At 42.6% G+C, this 20,366-nt stretch overlaps 1 protein-coding gene across 1 annotated transcript in view; it reads left to right on the forward strand.

Annotated features, from left to right (window-relative positions):
* The window catches only part of LOC126470028 (E3 ubiquitin-protein ligase HUWE1), a 458,288-nt gene that overhangs the window by 210,647 nt on the left and 227,275 nt on the right, over positions 1-20,366 (forward strand). Inside the window, exon 19 of the mRNA XM_050097515.1 lies at positions 10,111-10,336. Within this exon, the coding sequence (XP_049953472.1) occupies positions 10,111-10,336 (226 nt within the window). The remainder of the gene's footprint in view (positions 1-10,110; positions 10,337-20,366) is intronic.

Here is a 20,366-nt window from a genome sequence, read left to right on the forward strand (position 1 = left end):
AAATATCTCCTTTTGAACTGCATGACTGAACATATTTGTAGACAAAAGAAATGATAAATTAATAGAATATGAGTCATTGTCTTTCTTTTAATATGTCCCATCTTCTGTTCTGGGATACTGTGATGTTAGCAAATGAGGGAAGCATGTTCTTCAACAGATGACTATTATTCATGATGATGGTGACAATTCTAAACTATCATGTCATTTCAAAGAAACGGTATTTTGTGCTGTCTTCTTTGTGTGGTCTGTTGAAAGGCCTTATTTTCACTCATTTCATGGAATACTTTTAGTATGGTACATATCTCTGGTGACATATTTTTAGCCTTGAAAATTAAAAATGTCACCAGCATTCTAAAATGGTTCCATGAAATAAGTGAAAATGTTCCCTGAAGAAGGAACGTATTTAGAGAGGGACCACAAGGAATAGTGCTATTGATCAGGGTAGAAAACTGAGTGCATCAAACATCTAGAGAGAGCAGTTAAAAAAAGTGTAAATTTAAGTAGACAGTGTAAAACTTCAAAGTACTGGCAGAAATTTTTTTATAGCCAGTAAATGGATATGAATATAGAAATAGTTTCAGTTTCAATAGCATTGGAGGCTTTTACAATTTAATTCCCACAGAAATGTACTTTTGTCACTGAGAAAATGAGTGGCAGAGATGAAAAGAGTAAATGACAGTTAACAGCATTCTTGTGTCGTAATATTTATGAAAATGAAGAATCACGTTAATGTGTTGAAAGGATAAAACTAGAAGCTAGTCAGCTGAACCTTTGGACCTGATAATTATAAACTCTCTCATAAAGAAGTAAATGGTTGCTATTGTGCAGAGGTCCATTTCATTCATCAAGAGAAAGATGGTAATGAAATATTTTACAGGCAACACATTATGCTATGAGTCAATAGATAACCTTGAACTGGAATGAAATTTTCACCCTGCAGTGGAGTGCGCACTGATATTAAACTTCATGGCAGATTAAAACTGTGAGCCAGGTGGAGATGGCGACTCAGGATCTTCGCCTTCCATAGCAAGTGATGTACCAACTGAGCTACCCAAGGTAGGAGACAAGGTACTGGCAGAAGTAAAGCCATGAGGACAGGTCGTAGGTCATGCTTGGGTAGCTTAGTCAGTAGAGCACTTACCCACAATAGGCAAAGGTCCCGAGTTGAAGTCCAGGTCTGGCACAGTTTTAATCTGCCAGGAAGTTTCGGCATCTAACTGTTTCTCTGATTCTGTCTGATGGTGCAGCATCAGTTGCAGTTGAAACCAATTTCTATAAAAACGAATGGGAAGATATTACACATTTTAGCACGTTGGACTTGTTTGCTATTTCTCATGTGTTCCTCTTGTGAAGGGACAAGTAAAAACAGATTATGGTGAAGGTGTTTGGGGGGGGGGGGGGGGGGGGGTAGTTGGAGCCAGAGGAGCAGGGGAAAGAGATTCACATACATCAAACTTCGCTTGATTGTGTTGGCACCTAGTTTTCATCAGTTCAGTCAGTATTTGCAGCATCACGCAATGAAAGCAAAAACTTATATTAGGATATTATACTACAAGAAAAAAGCAGATTATCTTGCTGATTTTAATTTTTTATGATATGAAAGACAGTATTTAGAGTTGTACATAAATTCCTTTGTGATCATGTTAATCCTGTGTCATTCGTTGATTAAACCAATAATAGATAAAACAATGTTTTCCTTGTTTTTAGGATGCTTTATTTAAATCAGTGAACCAGTTGGTGATATTACATGTTACTAAAAAGTGAAAACCTTATGTTAATGCTTGGCTGAATTACAGTTTCCAGTTCAATATAGCTTGGGCTTAATGAATATTTATTTGCCCTAGCAGGTTCCAAATTATGTTCTGGTCACTCCTTCAGTGTGAGTGAGTTCACTGTTATTTAGAGAAAACCTCTCATTTAAGGAAAAAATATTTAGATATACAGAGAATCATTAAAAACACTTCAGCTGTACAGTAGATGGTTACACACTAATGACTGTGTGAATGTGTGTCAACCCCATGCGGGTCTGGGGGTAAGAATAGGCCTGAGATATTCCTGCCTGTCGTAGGAGGCGACTAAAAGTGTTTAACACATTTTGGCCTTTATGTGATGGTTTGACCTCCATTCTTCGAAATTTTCCTGAAGAGCAAGCCAATTGGGGAAGGGGGCTTACATGGTGCATCGTGTCCATTGTGCATTGAGATCTTAGCCCACTTTCTCATCGTCTCATTTCAGTTCCACTCATTCTCCATCTCTTGGGTGAGGACAGCTTCCTGGGTGCATTTTCCACCATGCACTATGCAGTGTTGCTTTCTGCGTCGACGATAACCACTGACTTCTTTGCACCTGATATCCAGTGCGGTAGCCAGTCCGTTGAGGTGGGGCCACCATGCACTCTGTTGTTTGTAGCCCCCTGGCCACACAGGGATCACCCTGCTGATTCCTGTGCCATTAATTCCCCACATGTGCCAAGGGATAGATGTCTATCCCCCTGGGGCATCAGAACTCTCGGCAATGGTCATCCTGCCAGGGGGCATTTACTGTGGCTGGGTGGCACACATGGGGAGGGCCCTGGTCAGAGTGGGTGGCATCAGGGCGGATGACATGCGATGAAGTGTAGTCATAATCTCTTGCTGTTGGTGAAACGCCAGCAGTCTCTAAGTGTTCACAAGCTCAATTCAACGTACATAAGTACGACCGCAAATTATTACCCTCCCTGGCCACACCATGGGAGTAACGTCAGGTTAAGGATGGCAGCAGATTTTATTTGTTCCGGTACCTTGTATGTTCGAGGGCTGATGGGGAGTCTTTCATGACGATGAAGCCTCAGTTTTTTGTTCAGCATTTAGAGGAAAAGTTTGGGGAGGTTGAGGGATTGTCCAAAATGAGATCTGGGTCAGTCTTGAACAAAACCACATCCTCTGCCCAGTCATGGACATAACTCCCTTGTGATAAGTTGGGGGCTGTTTCTGTAACCATCACGCCCCATAAGAGCTTAAATAGCTTAAATACGGTCCAGGGTATCTTACTTCAAAGGGAGCTTCTTTAGCAGCCTGATGATGAGCTGCGTGCCAATTTAGAGCAGCAAGGTGCACATTTTGTCCGGCATTTCCACTGGAGTCCAAGGGATAATCAGATTGCCACTGGTGCCTTCATCTTGGCCTTTGAGGGCCACCTCCTGTCTGTGTCAGCTGTGGAGAGCACCATTCACCTTGCTCACCAGACTGCAGGATTCTCCAGGAAGAAAGGAAAATCATGGAGTAAAAGACCCTGGACGGACTGACCAACACTGAGGCTAAGAGAAAATAAGAAAACCTGCATCCTGTATGTATGACATCATCTTTTGCCGCCGCTACAACAGTTCTGGCATCATCAGCTCCGCCAACCTGTCACCTCTCAGAGCCGGAAGACTACACCTGTCTCCTCAATGGTGGGGGGGCACTTCCCTCCCTGTTCCTCCCGCCCTACCTACTTCGGGAGCAACACCACCCCCCCCCCCCCCCCCCCAAACCATTGGGGTCCGTCCCCACTTCTAAGCCAGAGAAAGATACGTTGTCTTCGGCTACTCTCGCTAGGAAGGGGTCTCTTGGGTCACTCTCTTCCCAGGTTTTTGCTAGTGGGGAAGATGACACCCACCAGTCACTGAAGAGCTCAAAAGCTGCTGGTCGTAGGGCTTCATGCTCATCCTCAGTCCTGGAGACTGAGCCAGTGAAGTCCTCCCAGCCAGGTAAACCCAAGGAACAGCGAGAGAAATACAAAAAGAAGACCCCTAAGACCAAGGAAATTGCAGTGGCACCCACATCACCACTACCTAAAAGCTCTGCATCTGAGAATGGGGAGGAGATTCTGGCATCCGCTGTGGACCTAGATCTCGCCGGACCCTCAGACAAAATGGATATAGACTGCTCAGGCAAAAAGTCAGTAGCAGCAGGTGACCCTGAGGTGTAAACTGTCTCATTGAATGTTCCGTGCCTTCCCAGTCTTATGATGTAATCCTCCAGTGGAATTGTGGAGGTTTTTTCCACCACCTGGCTGAGCTATGGCAACTGTTAAGCTTTAAACCTTCTTCCTGCATTGCCCTCATGCCCTCTGCGGCTATGAAGGATATTATAGGAACCGTAGCAACTATAATAGTGTGTCAGGTGGAATTTGCATTTATGTCCTAAACTCAGTCTGTAGTGAACCAGTGCCCCTTCAAACACCTCTTGAAGCTGTGGCTGTCAGAATAAGGATGATGCAGGAAATAACCGTCTGCAATGTGTATCTTCCTCTGAATGGTGCAGTACCCCTGAATGTTTTAGCTGCACTAATGGATCAACTCCCTAAACCTTTCCTACTTTTGGGAGATTTTAATGACCATAACCCCATGTGGGGTGGCACTGTGCTTACTGGCTGTGGCAGGGATGTCGAAACTTTGTCTCAGTTCGACCTCTGCCTCTTAAATACTGGGGCCGCCTCTCATTTCACTGTGGCTCATGGTAGTTATTGGCCATTGATTTATCGATTTGCAGCCCAAGACTTCTCCCTTCTATCCACTGGAGAACACATTACGACCTGTGTGGTAGTGACCACTTCCCCATCTTCCTGTCACTGCCGTGACGTCAGGCTCACGGTTGCCTGCCCAGATGGGTTTTAAACAAAGCACCTCATAGCCTTTAAATGGTTCCGTGCCCGCGTTCACCAACTTACTAAACAATGGAAGCCGGAGTGTTGGGAGGGATACGTCTTGACCATTGGGTGCCATACATCACCTTCCAAAGTCTGGGTAAAGATGAAATGTATTTTCGTGTACCAGACCCCAATAGGTGTTCACGGGGTTACCATAAATGGCATGTTATCTACCGACACAAACACGATTGCCGAGCGCTTTGGTGAGCACTTTGCTAGAGGCTCTGCTTTGGAGAATTACCCCCCAGCCTTTCACACTCTCAAATGGTGGTTGGAAAGGAGAGTTTGCTCATTCACTACACACCACAGTGAATCCTATAACGCCCCATTTACAGAGTGGGAGCTCTTCAGTGCCCTTGCACATTGCCCTGACACAGTTCCTGGGCCTGATTGGATCCACAGCCAGATGATTAAACATCTCTCATCTGACTAAAAGTGACATATCCTCGTCATCTTCAACCAGATTTGGTGTGATGGCATCTTTCCATCGCAGTGGCGGAAGAGCACCATCATTCTGGTGCTCAAACCTGATAAAAACCCGCTTGATGTGGATAGCTATCAGCCAATCAGCCTCACCAACATTCTTTGTAAGCTGCTGGAACATATGGTGTGTCGATGGTTGGGTTTGTTCCTGGAGTCACGTGGCCTACTGGCTCCTTGTCAGGGTGGCTTCCGCAAGGGTCACTGTACCACTGATGATCTTCTGTCCCTTGAGTCTGCCATCTGAACAGCCTTTTCCAGATGCCAACACCTGGTTGCCATCTATTTTGACTTACTTAAAGCATACAACACGACCAGGCGACGTCATATCCTTGCCACATTGTATGAGTGGGGTCTCCGGGACCCACTCCCAATTTTTATCCAAAACTTCCTGTCGCTCCATATTTTCCGTGTCCAAGTTGGTGCCTCCCATAGTTCCATCCATGTGCAGGAGAATGGAGTCCCGCAGGGCTCTGTATTGAGTGTCTCTTTATTTATAGTGGCCATTAACGGTGTAGGAGCAGCTGCCGAGCCCATCGTCTCACCTTATCTGTATGCAGATGACTTCTGCATTTCATACTCCTCCAGCAGTACTGGAGTTGCTGAATGGTGCCTACAGGGAGCCATACACAAGGCACAGTCATGGGCTCTAGCCCATGGCTTCCAGTTTTCCGCCATGAAGACATGTGTCATGCATTTGTGTCTGGGTCATGCTGTTCATCTGGAACCAGCACTTTACCTTAATGATGATCCACTCACTGTAGTGGAGACATATTGATTCTTAGGTCTGGTTTTCGACATTAGTTTGACTTGGCTTTCTTATCTTTGTCAGCTTAAACAGAAGTGTTGGCAGCACCTCAGTGCCCTTCGCTGCCTCGCAACACCAACTGGGGTGCAGATCGCTCTACGCTGCTGCAGCTCTAGAGCCCTTGTTCAATCCCACTTTGACTATGGGAGTGTTGTCTATGGTTCGGTGGTGCCCTCAGCCTTGTGTTTGCTCAACCCATTGCACCATTGCAGAGTTTGACTAGCAACAGGAGCATTTAGGATGAGTCTGGTGACAAGTGTACTGGTGGAGGCTGGAGTCCCGCCATTGAAGATCAGATGTGCACAAGTGCTTGTCAGTTACATTGCACACGTTCATAGCTCTCCTGAACATCCTAATTACCGTCTTTTCCCGACAACAGCGGTTCACCACCTGCATAGGCGGCCCAGGTCAAGGCTAAAGATTGCAGTTCATGTTCGATACCTTTTGTCTGAACTGGAGTCGTTGCTTGTACCACCTCTCCTTGAGGTCCATTTACATACACCTCCTTGGTGTATCTGTTCATGCCCTGAGGAGTCGTTTCTTTTGTGTACTGACTCATTGAGCAGCCTGCAAGCTATTGACCAGTGCTACCCTTGCCATCCTTTGGTGATGTCCATGCAGGAGTCCATATATGTCCTGGACTGGTCCCGTAATTCAGTGCTGTTTGTGTGGACTCCAGGACACATTGGCATCTCAGGCAATGAACTTGCAGACAGGCTGGTGTAACAGGCTAGACAGAAACTGCTTCTGGAGATGGGCATCTCTGAACCTGATCTGCTTTGTCTTACGCTGCAGGGTTTTTTGGCTTTGGGAGATGGAATGGCATAACAGTACCGACAACAAACTGTGTGTCAGTAAGGAGAATGCGAATGTGTGGAAGTCTTCCATGCGGGTCTTTCGCAGGGAGTTAGTTGTCCTCTGCCAGCTCCGCATTGGCCACGCTTGGGTGACCCACGTTACCTCCTGCGCGGTGAAGAACCACCTCAGGGTCAGTGCGGTGCCTGGTTGACAGTGGCCCACATTGTGGTGCACTGTCCCACTTTGTCTTCCCAGTGATGAAATTTTGCGTTTCCGGACTCGTTGCCACTCATTTTATCTGACAACGCCTCATTGGCTGATTTAGTTTTGCATTTCATTCGTGAGGGTGGGTTTTATCTTTTGATGTAAGTTTTAGCGCATTTCCTTTGTCTCTCTGTGTCCTCCACCCTAGTGCTTTTATGGTGGAGGTTTTATTGTGTTACGGAGTGGCTGCCTTTTCCTTTTTATTCTTATGGTCGGCCAGCCGCTGTAATCTGCTTTCTTGTTTTACTCTCTTCTGTATCTAGCGATTCTCTGTTGTTTTCTTGTCCTCTTTTGTTCCTTTTAGTGCTTGTTGCCTTTCCTTCATTCTTGTGGTTTTTCCTTACTTTCCATTTTGTTTTATATGTCTCGTCTGTTTTATTCTCACACTTGTGGCATAGTTTTATTAGGAACAAGGGGCCTATAACCTCATAGTTTGGTCTCTTCTCCCCTCGTTTAAACCAACCAACCAACCAATCAAGCTGTGTCAAAGTGGTGACCAGAGTTCAGTTCAGGCTACTAGTGATAGTTTCCCTGGAGAATATTTCCACTGGTTAAAGGGATATGTTTGGTATATTTGCAGTTGTCCCTCACAGACAAGATATAAGTTCATCCTGATTTATGTCTGTTGAGTTAACCAATGCACCACCATTAGCTTTCAAATTGTGTCAAAGCAGGTTGATGAACAGTCAGTAGGTACAGTGGTAGTTATCTGACCTCAGAGGGCGCATGACCTTCAGCCTTTTCAGTTTATCTGTGATACCATTTAGAAAATTTAAGTGAATCTAAAGTACTGCTCCAGTGGAGTGTGGATTGTTGAGTGGCTGTCAAATGGTAGGGGCTCAGTTTGGCTCTTTTTTTCAAAACTCTTGTTCACTCCAATTTTCAGTAAGTATCCACACCAATGTCATCTAACTGTCTGAGTGAATTATACATTCATATTCATTTTATTGGTGACAGTGTGTAGGACAGTACTACACTACTGAACTTCCATTTTGCAATAGTTTGTTCATCCTGCAGTCCTTAGTTCAGGATTCTGATGTATGAGTGGTAACATGAAAGCTTTGCGGTAGAGCCACCATTTATTTTTCATTTGAAAATGACTTCAGCTAGCTTTATCCTTCAGAACAGCCATCAAACAATTTTTTTCAACATTATTTCTGCTAGTAGTATACCTTTCTCATCCCGTGCATGCAAACAACTTTGCCACAAAATCATTGGTCTCGTAACTGATTCTTTATTTGTTGCATCAACTCAGTCATTTTGGGGAGAGATGCTAATGGAAGACTTACAATGTATGCTACAGTTAATAAAGCAGTAGTTTTTTCTAAAATGTTGAGTTCTCATTGTGTTTGAACAGTTACTCTAGAGTGTCACCTTGAACAGATGATTTTGAATGCATCTGCAACTTAAGATGGAAATGTTCTCGATGCCACTTCCCAGTGATTTTTCAAACAGGTGTGAGTACCAGGCATATCAATTCATCTTCTATGGGGGGAAGAAAATCTATCTGTTTTTCATAACAGATTGTCTTTTGCAGCTTCAGAGGAAACTTCATCTTTAAAGTTTTCTTCCTTAAGTGGAACTCCTGGTGAAAAACTCAATTTTGTTTCCTATAAGCATTCTGTTCATGAAGTTAAGCATGCAGTCTTTGAATTTTGGAAGTATCTTTTATATGAGACACGGTATGAAGGTATGAGATTCACAGGAACAAGATTCCTCACTTAAGAGTAGCTTTGCACAACAATATGAACTGCAGACACACACATTCTAAGCTTCCTCATTGTTGTGACTGGACAGCTCCCTTTATTCAGTGGTGTCTGTACTGGCTTGATATCTCAGCTGAAGTTAGACCTGAGTGAGGAGAACCTCCCAAGGCTGATTTATCCCCATTTTGAAACCATCTGTAGTTCTGACTCTTAAGAATTTAATATAACAATGTAGAAAATATTTCACAAGCATTGTCATCTTATCATTATAATTAAAAATTAACTGTTGAAAATATTTTTACTGCCCACATCCCTTCTACAGTGCTGTCTCAAGATGTTAAATTGTTGGCAGGGTACGAGCAGTACCCACAGGAAAAAAATTTTACACTTTTTTATGTAAGGGAGCTACATTGAGACCAAAGACACATTGTGTATATGGTTTCTTACCATACTGAGCTAGAAGTCAAAGTAAACAATGAAGATAGTATGAATTCAAGATCTAATTTATATATTTATAATTCAATAAAACTTCAGTTCAATTTCAGTGTAATCATTTTCATTAATTAGCAGTTGGTGCTGTTCCAAAAGAAATATAGTTAATTATGTTGTGATGCTAAGATATCAAAGCAAAATGTACAGACAAGACATTAACCCTCGAGTGGGTGTGCCTGTTTATGAAGTGTGCCAACCAGAAACAACATTGTCTTGTACCATTCCACTGTTGTTCGACGATTGTGAGTCTGCACCTATTCATTTTTTATTGCTTCAGCTAACACTGTGAGTTAGGTGAGAAAAAATTTATGATCCCTGCTAGAAAATAACTCAGATTCTGAGCTGGGAGTGCAATCCCACATGGATGCAGTTGTCTAAGGGAGAATTAGCAATCAAGTAAGTGGTTGGCTGAGGTGTGATACAACTGCACTGTTTAATGCTTAGAGTGGGTCATTACTGTGGGGTAACACTTGTATGCCACAACAGAGTGATATAATGAATGTTCATTTTAAAACTGTTTAGTGAAACAGTGATTTAGCTTAAGTAACAACTTTATTTTATTGTGATTTTGCTCAGACCTGTTTACCTTGGTAACGGAAAGACAGCTATTCTTTACATGTGTACAAAGTACACTGTGCACCTACTCATGGTATTAAAAACAGCACACATGCTCCAGGGATAGTAAGACAAAAATGCAGAACATTTAGATTGATAAAAACAATATAAATTTGAATTTAGATACTGCCTCCTAAAAAGACAGATTCAATGATCACCTTTAAAATTAAATACGTGTTACAAAAAACACAAGTGAGAACATAAGATTTAGCTTTGTTAATCAGATTATTGATTAACATGAAAATCTAATCTCTCTGCTTTAATCTTGTAATTCCACAGGTCATTCAGGAAAGCTCTTACAGATAATGACAAATTGCCCATCAAGACTGCATTTGAAAATCCTTTGTTACCTGAGGGGACTGGTGAATTCCTTGATGCGTGGCTTCTACTTTTGGAAAAGATGGTGAATACAAAATGTATCCTTGACTCCCCATACTCCCACATATACAAAGGTCCTGCGGATGAGGGATTTGATCCAGCCAAATTTCTGTTTGAAGTTCAAAAGGTAAGTGGGAAACATAATCACAGAAATTTTCTGTATTAATAAATGCCTACATAAAAGTAAAAGGTAAGATATTCCCCCCTCCCCCCGTGTCTCTCTCTCTCTCTCTCTCTCTCTCTCTCTCTCTCTCTCTCTCTCTCTCTCTGTGTGTGTGTGTACATTATCTCGTTGGATGTGGGAAACTGCCAAAACACCACATTCAGGCTGGCCAGCCCCTTTGAGATCGAGCCTATGAATACTGATGAACTCCACATTCAGGTGGAGTAAGCCACAGCGGCAAAGTAATTCATACTCCCATTTCACCTCTGCTGCTTCTCAGATCCCAATCTGATATTTCTTCCGCAGAAATTTAATGGCCACCATCGCCACATGGCCAAACTCTGTCAATTAATGGCTACTTTCTTTGCAGTTGTCACAGCAATTCAGGAGATATGGTTCTGCAAAACCTAATTACCTACTACTAAAGATTACAAATCACATTAATGCTGAGAGGGCATTTTACACATTCATTAGATCTGACCTTCCTGTGAGCAGATGCCACTCACCATTGCATTAGAAACTGTGGTTGGTTGAGTTTACCTATCAGTTATGGTAACAGTATGTAACATCTGCCTATTACCAGACAGATCTATACTGTATCATGAGCTGGTGAAACTATTACAACAGTTGTCTTCACTTCCTCCTCTGGGGGTCTCCAGTGTCTACAATTCTCTGTGGGGCAGCCAAACTCTTTCTGGCAGGTACTGTGTAATATGGCAATTAACTTCAGAACTGGTTTGTCTGTCTCCTTAACACTGGATCTGGTAACACAGTTCAGCATGGACCATGGGATATTCTCAGCCAAAGATATTACAGTCCACTGCCTGAGCATCCCACCCTTACTCCTGTGGCCCATCCATGGCAATCGCTGCAACCGCAACTACTTTCCTATCACACTCTCGTATTCGATCCATTGACCAGTGGGACATGCGTCACACTGCCCACTTACAGAAAGCCAAATGGCAAGCTTTCATCTCCAGAGCCATTTCAGAAACCATTAAAGAGGAGGATATAGAATGATTGGTCCAATATGTTATGTTGAAACAACTGTACACACTATGACAGCACCAATACACTGTTCTTTAGCCTCTTCCTGACTGACACAATTGCTGTAATAGTCTGGAGAAATAGCTGAGCTATCAGATTGTGTCGCGGGCAATTCAGCACAAGTGCCATCCCTCTACAGAACATTTAATAGCATGCAAAAGGCTTCCAGTGAAGGCACGGTTTTTCATGAATAAAAAAAGCAGGACTGTCGGGAACAATATGTATCGTATATGAGAGCCCACACCATTGTCTAAAGTATGGACTTCACTCAGCCACATTTGTGGCCACCCACCACCCACAGTGGTTCCTGGCATCCTGTGAATTGCAATATCTATATTGATTCTGTGGTCTTTGCTGAATGTTTTGCAGTACACCTTGCAAAAGTATCTGCATGCAGTAACTACCATTCTGCTTTCCTGGCCCAGAAACACACAGTGGATGGAAACTCCTTGTGCGTCAGTGCACAAGGCTTTGAAACATATAATGTTTCATTTAGTGAAAAGGAGTTCTGCAGTGATGTAGCAGTGAGTTGAGACACAGCCTGTGGACCTAACAGTATCCACAATTAAATGCTTAAACAGCTTAGCATCCACAGCATAAAACACATCCTCAGGTTTTCAGTTGTATTTAATGTGAAAGGGAGGTTCCCTCCCGATGGAGAGAGACTTTCATTATGCCCTTCCTGAAATTGAGAAAAGATCTGAAAGTGTAGACTAATTATTGACAGAACACACTAATGAAGAGGTTATTATTTATTATTATTTAAAAAATGATCAACTGACAACTGTTTGTGTCTAGAAGACAGAACATTTATCGTAATTTTTTTGTAGCTTTCAGGCATTGCTGCTTATTAGACTAATGAGTCGCCTTAAATTTGTAGTGTGAAAGGCATTCATGCATCACCAACAACTGATTACTGTGTTCCATGATCTATAGAAGGTGTGTGATACCACCTGGCGCCATCGCATCCTGTTTACATTGCACGAGTGGAGCTTCTAGGGCTGTTTACCTATTTTTATCCAGAATTTACTATCCCTCTGATAGTTCCAGGTCCAGATTGCCATCGCAGTTTGTGGAATCATGACTGCAGCGGGGCCCACCATCTGACCATCACTGTATGTGGTCAACATTTGCCTGTATTACAGGTCTTCATCATTGCACATTGCAAAGTGACAGCTTCACAGGGCCGCACAGAAAGTACATAATTGGGCCCTGAATCATGGATATCAATGTTTCCCCACAAAAACTTGTGCCACACACTTTTGTCAACTCAACCGTACATCTGTGCGCAGAATTCACCCCAGTAACCAGTTACTTGAAGTCATTGAAACTTTCAAATTTTTTAGACATTCTGTTTTGGCAGTAAGTTACCATTGCTACTACATGTGCACCAGCTCAAGACATGTTACATGAGGAACCTTAATACTCTCAGATATCTTGGAAGCACCTGGAGTACAGACAATATAGTTCCTCTGTGTTTTTATGAAGTGTTGATTTTATGTTGACTGAACGACTGATGTATTGCCTCTGGGTTGGCAGCGCCATCAGCTTGGCGACTGGAGCCTTCCATATGAGCTCTACATACAGCCTCCTGGTGGAAGCTGATCACCCACCACTGAGAGTCAGACCAACAGCAACTCTTGACAAACTATTCAGTCATAATCTGTCGGATGCCTATTGATGCACCTTACTCAATTCTGTTTCACAACCAACAGTTAAGACTGTGTATGAATTGCTCAAAAATGGATAGACGTAAACCTTTAGAAGGCCCTTTTTTTGTCATGGATTTCACCTTGCATATATCAGTATTTGTGTCAGCTCACCCCCTTGCAAGAACCTTCAAGTCTCTCTTTCGGTTGGGTGTGTGAATTACTTTCTACCTATCACTGTAAATATACTCACATTATTGCTGCTCAAGTTGAGTTTTACTGCTGCCAAATGTGGCCAAAACAGTAATACAGGGCATGGTCAGCAAAACTATGTGGACTTTGCTGTCATGGTAATTTTGTGACAAATGTTCAGGAAGAATACTATACCAATTGAATGGCTTGTGATGCAATCGTACATTTTGTTGTGGACAGGGAAGTTTACAAGTGAGCTTTACAGTGCAAAAAGCTTATGTTTATGGAAGTATAGAACGTAGCTCAGACATTTGAAGTTTCATGGGCTGCAGGTAGTCAGATGGAAGCCAGGTCTGAAGTTTCAGAACTCAGTTACGGTCACCTCTCCTAGCCTTCAGCCAGTTTGCTAAGGACTGTAGATGCCACTGGAGCAGTCCAGCAGATGTCTGTGTCATGTAGGTAATAAGCGTTGATGACAATAAGTCTGCGTCACAATAGCAACAGCTCTGTGCTCCGCTGCCTTCATGCCCATACTGCTTCATTCAACATGAACAGATTTTATAATTTTCAGTTGTGTGTCCCAAGTGCTGGGCAATGTGTAATAGGTGCCATAAGACATGACGCACAACTTCTGTAAGTAACTCCTTTCCAAACATGAGTGAAGACATAGATATAAACAGTGTCTCAAAGCAAGTTACACATTGAACCTCTTTGGATACTCCATTGATTAGGAAGTGCATTTGGTTTCTGATAAAGTTTCATATCAACAGTTAATGCTCTCTGTGCCAAATTTTCCCCAGTTTTCTCCAGGATTGGGTTGTGCAACAGAATTTCATGGTCATATTGCAATGAAACAGTCTTTTTGTTATTTCTTGGCCCTCTTAAAGTACTGGTAACTTCACAGTATCCAATAAAAATGGAATTAGTGTGTCTTAAATCCCTTGATTATTTTGACATGTTTCTTGCAGTGAATGGTCAACACTATTGGTGATAGTCAAAAAACCTCCTACCAGGTGCAGCGATTTTAAAAAAAAAACTGTTAATGCTCTGTCAGTCATTGATACCTATCTTTTTCCGCTCACTGACAAGCTGTTAGTAAAATTATTGGGAGAGGAGCCATTACTTTTCAAAGATTCACATGGCAGAGGCATATTCACAGTTGCTGCTTCTACAGAGGAACAATTTCAGAACCACCTTGCTCTTTTTTCTGTTTTATGGCCTGCAGGCTGGAGGTACATTTCGGAGAAGACAGTTTTTTCAACTAATCATTATTTATTTGGGTTTTGAAGTGTCGCGTGCTGGCATTAAACCATTGCGCTAGCATATTGATGCTGTTGCCATTTGCCACACAGCATGCCCATTGAGGAATTACAGTCATTTTTAGACAAAATTGCGTACTACGATAAATTCATATTGGATGCTGCTACTGTGGCACAACCATTCCATGTGTTATTACGTATAAGTGTTCCTTTCCACTGGTCCCTGCCTTGTGACCAGGCATTCGAGCTGTTGAAACCTAAGCTGCAGCCAGCCCCTTGTTTGGTCACTTTTCTGCTGGGCCAGCAACTAGTGTTAGTGATGAACGCATCTCAGTTAGATCTTGGCACCATCCTTGTTCATACGTATGTGGGTGGTTCTGAATGCCCTATTGCATACACCTCTAAATCCTTAAATTTAGTGGAACAGCATTATTCTCAGACAGAGGAAGGAAATAGGATCACATTTGAGGAAGTGGAGAAAATGGTCAATAGATTGCAGTGCAATAAAGCAGCTAGGGTGGATGAAATTAAGTCTGAACTCATCAAATACAGTGGAATTTCAGGTCTTAAATGGCTACACAGGATAATTGAAATGGCCTGGGAGTCAGGACAGGTTCCATGAGACTGGACAAAATCAGTAATCACACCAATCTTTAAACATGGAAACAGAAAAGATTGTAACAACTACAGAGGTATTTCTTTAATCAGCGTTGTGGGTAAAATCTTCTCAGGTATTGTTGAAAGGAAAGTGTGAGTATTGGTTAAGGACCAATTGGATAAAAATCGGTGCAGGTTTAGGCCTCTTAGAGGTTGTCAGGACCAGATCTTTAGCTTACGGCAAATAATGAAGTGTTATGAGTGGTACAGGGAATTGTATTTATGCTTTATAGATCTAGAAAAGGCATATGACTGGGTTCCTAGGAGGAAGTTATTGTCTGTTCTATGAGATTATGGAATAGGAGGCAATCTTTTGCAAGCAATTAAAGGTCTTTACATGGATAGTCAGGCAGCAGTTAGAGTTGACGGTAAATTGAGTTCATGGTTCAGAGTAGTTTTAGGGGTAAGACAAGGCTGCAACCTGTCTCCACTGTTGTTCATATTATTTATGGGTCATATGTTGAAAACAATAGACGGTCTGGGTGAGATTAAGATATGTGAACAGAAAATAAGCAGTCTTGCATATGCGGATGACTTAGTTGTGATGGCAGATTCGATTGAAAGTTTGCAGAGTAATATTTCAGAGCTAGATCAGAAATGTAAGGACTATGGTATGAAGATTAGCATCTCCAAAACGAAAGTAATGTCAGTGGGAAAGAAATATAATCGGATTGAGTGCCAAATAGGAGGAACAAAGTTAGAACAGGTGGACGGTTTCAAGTACTTAGGATGCATATTCTCACAGGATGGCAACACAGTGAAAGAACTGGAAGCGAGGTGTAGCAAAGCTAATGCAGTGAGCACTCAGCTATGATCTACTCTCTTCTGCAAGAAGGAAGTCAGTACCAAGACTAAGTTATCTGTGCACCGTTCAATCTTTCGACCAACTTTGTTGTATGGGAGCGAAAGCTGGGTGGATTCAGGTTACCTTATCAACAAGGTTGAGGTTACAGATATGAAAGTAGCTAGGATGATTGCAGGTACTAGTAGATGGGAACAATGGCAGGAGGGTGTCCACAATGAGGAAATCAAAGAAAAACTGGGAATGAACTCTATAGATGTAGCAGTCAGGGCGAACAGGCTTAGATGGTGGGGTCATGTTACACGCATGTGAGAAGCAAGGTTACCCAAGAGACTCATGGATTCAGCAGTAGAGGGTAGAAGGAGTTGGGGCAGACCAAGGAGAAGGTACCTGGATTCGGTTAATCATTTTGAAGTAATAGGTTTAACATCAGAAGAGGCACCAATGTTAGCACTGAATAGGGGATCATGGAGGAATTTTATAAGGGGGGCTATCCTCCAGACTGAATGCTGAAAGGCATAATCAGTCTTAAATGATGATGATGATGATGATGATGATGATGATGATGATGATGATAGGGAGCTGCTTTGGCGATTGTGTATGCTGGAAAAAAGAAAAAAAAATTAATGTGTTTTCTAAGTTTCACTTGATCGCAGACCACAAACCACTGGTGTCTGTTTTTAACACTTCAGCATCCTTGCTGGAGAAAACCGCACATAAATTACAATGGTGCACCTCTTTTCTGTCATGATACACTTATGAGATGCATTTTTGACTTGAGTTGCAACATGCAGATGGTGATGCCTTATCACGTGTAGACGTGTTGTTGATGGCTTTCCTATTACTAGTGCTAAAATGGCAGCCACAGTAGCTGTGTGCCCCATTTTCAGTAAAGTTTTATCTTTCATGCAACACATCTGACTGGACAAACCTCCAGGCGATGCTTCTGATCCTTTGGGAAATTATTGTGCATTACAAAATAGCCTTTATGTTTGGGACGGAGTGCTGTTGTTAGCTATAGATGACACCACTCCTCAGGTTGTAGTCCTGTCTGCCCATCGGCATGGGGTTAGTGTGTCGCGTACAAAAGCATTAGCACGCAGACATGATTTCTGGTCATGCAGTGATGGGGAAAATAGTGCTAGTTGTTGCAGCCTGCCCACAGTGTGCCACCCATAAGGCTTCTTTGTCACCATTGCTGATCCACAGCAGCTCTGGGAACGAATATCTACTGAAACTTCATGTTGTTGTGGTCTGAAGACCACAACATGAAGTTTCAGTAGAAATTTGTTCCCAGAGCTGCTGTGGATCAGCAATGGTGACAAAGAAGCCTTATGGGTGGCACACTGTGGGCAGGCTGCAACAACTAGCAGAACGAATTTCTACTGAAACTTCATAGCAGATTAAAACCATGTGCTGGACCGAGACTCAAACTCGGGACCTTGTCTTTTGCGGGCATGTCCCATGCCGTCTGAGCTACCCAAGTACGACTCACGACCCATCCTCACAGCTTCAATTCAAGGTCCTGAGTTGTGTCTCAGTTTGGCACATGGTTTTAATCTGCCAGGATGTTTCATATCAGTGTGCACTCTGCTGCAGAGCGAAAATCTCATTCTGGAATTTCTACTGGCTTCTTGTAATTCATGCTTATTCTAAGGTCCCACATGTAGTGCATTGTCTGTTTGCTACTGCAGACACAATAATTCCCACTTTGCCAAAAAATTTTCAGTCTAAATACTTCTGTATTCATTACTTACTGACAATGGGCCTCCTGTTCATATTCCAGGAATTGGAAAATTTTTGTAAAAAAAAAAACAAAAAAAAAAACAAACAAGAAAGTGGTGTTTGTCATGTCATGGCTCCTCCTTTCAATCTTCAGTTGAATGGGGAAGCGGAGTGACTAGTCGCAACATTTAAGACTCAGATGAAAAAATACGTTTTGGTATGTCACTGGAAGTAGCTCTTGACCAGTTCCTTAGTTCTTGTTGTGCAGCCGTCAAAAATGGTTCAAATGGCTCTGAGCACTATGGGACTCAACTTCTGAGGTCATTAGTCCCCTAGAACTTAGAACTAGTTAAACCTAACTAACCTAAGGACATCACACACATCCATGCCCGAGGCAGGATACGAACCTGCGACCATAGCGGTACGGCCATCAGCCCAAGACTCTGCTACATCTGGTTTGTCCAACACCAAGCCATCCTCCGGCACCAGCACCACAATGCTTCCATCCTGGCACAGCTGTTTGAGCGTGCAGCTTTGGTCACCAGCCGAAATGGGTGCCTGCTGAAGTAGAGTAGAGCCGTGGGTGGGCGGCTGCACACTGGGCATGTCTTCACCACCCCCACGTTCTCCGTCTGCTCGTCTGTCTCCTACATCATGGCCAGTACCCTTATCTTCTCTGCTGCCACCGCCAATGTTTTCACAACTGTCTCCACTGCTATGGGTGCTCTGCTTAGGTTATGGGGACCACAGTGGGACCCTAGTTTCCACACTGTCGCACCCATCAGAGCTGGCACCACCTGTTCTGCTGCCTTTGCCACAACCTCCTTCCTTGGGGCTGAACTAGGACTTGGAAACAGACACTACACCAGCATTGTCTGTTCTAACATATGACCTCTCACAGGGGGGGCAGGTGCCGCAATTTTGTGTGTGCACCATTTCATAGTTCACTTGTGAAATTTGTGCTTCACTTGGCCACTAGAGGCTACTCGGCCTGCTAATACGACAGCAGTGGCATGCAAAGGCTGCCGGCTGTGCCCCCCGTTGAAACTAATGAATATATAGGTCAGAGTGCCAAGCCTTGGTGGCCACTTGTATGTTGCTTATTGTTTTGTACTTTTCTTTTAATATGTGTGTGTGTGTGTGTGGTGTGTGTGTGTGTGGGGGGGGGAGGGGGGTGCAGTTTGAGCACTAAATTAAAGTGTTCTTGGATTAGGACAGTATGGTATTGACGTCATGGCTAACATCTTTTGCTTACTTGGTCTGACAGTTCTGGTTGCCATAAAATGCTCTCTTCTCTTAAACCTAGCACATGAGAGACAAGGTCATGGTTGTTTTCCAAAACTACTGTGGAGACCACATTTGGCAGTTGCTCATAACTCTTTCACCTGACTCCTTTTCTGTTGCATTTGCTAGCAGCACTTCATGAATTACTCTGTAGCTGTGACATCTTTTACCAGAAGAGTTTTCTACATGTCTTCTGCACCTCCTTTCATCAAGTATGGGATTCTGTCAGCTTCTGTCATATTCTGATTCATAAATGGCATAAGGCCAAAACAGTCTGTGTGTAGGATTATGTTTTTTCCCCATGATGGTAGGCTCTATTCTTAGTTGTTCTTCCATTAAACAGACTTGGTTTTCACAAAACATTTTCTTTGATTTAGTTAGGAATTTATCCTACCCCTTCAGCTGCTCTGTTTTTTGTCAAACGACTGCTGGGCCCCATCATCAAAGTAAACATATACATTTGCATAACATACATTGTCACATCTGTTGTACTCGGTCAAACACTTTTTGCCTTTTCATCACATCCTGGCTAGAGTCTCTGGGAAACAGTGATGGATGCCTGATGTGCAGCTGATTTAATGCTGTTTGGAATCCACTGGTCCTCAGAGTATATGGGCTGTGGGAGAGATGTACTGCTTGCATTCCACATAGTGTCCATGTGGGTGATGGCTCTTACATTATCTGATTGGAGCCATGATGATGCAGATATTTTGAAGAATCTGGCATCTCCACCAAATAACATTATGTCCTAACTAGAATCAACTCCAAATTCAAAAGCAGTGTCATCAGTGAAGTACAACACTGAAAAACACGTTCGTTAAGAACACCAAACTAAAGACAGATCAGAAAAAACTGTACTTTGGAGTGGAGTGATGCTAGTTATACAAACATTGAATTTTCTAGAATACACAAACATAGCTAGTGTTGCTAAAAGCTATGCCAGACAGTATGCAGAACAGCTCACGGCAGTATTTTTGTCTCCATAATACCTTTATGGAATACTACTTTCACTGGCACTTCAACAACTTCATGCAGTATGCTAGTGCATTTCATTCTGTTATTCTGTTTTATGTTGAGACTTCCTTTTAGTAAACATCTGGCCATTATTGTTAAAGAAATACTCATAAAAATTGAATAAAAACCAAATATACTACAGAAACACTGTCAGGTAATAAGATAAACAAAAACAGAAATAATACTCTCAATCATTCCAAGAATAATTTCGTGATTTAAGTAATTCATAATTACTTTTAACTGAAAGATAGCAGAAATTATTACATAATTTAAATACTTCTTGTTGCAAGCACTACCAATAAGTCAAGCACCTTGCAACTTCCTTAAGCTGTCCCGACAAAGGCCAGGGAAATGCCGTACTGGAT

This window comes from Schistocerca serialis, chromosome 3, assembly GCF_023864345.2.
Source record: "Schistocerca serialis cubense isolate TAMUIC-IGC-003099 chromosome 3, iqSchSeri2.2, whole genome shotgun sequence".
Classification (NCBI taxonomy): domain Eukaryota; kingdom Metazoa; phylum Arthropoda; class Insecta; order Orthoptera; family Acrididae; genus Schistocerca; species Schistocerca serialis.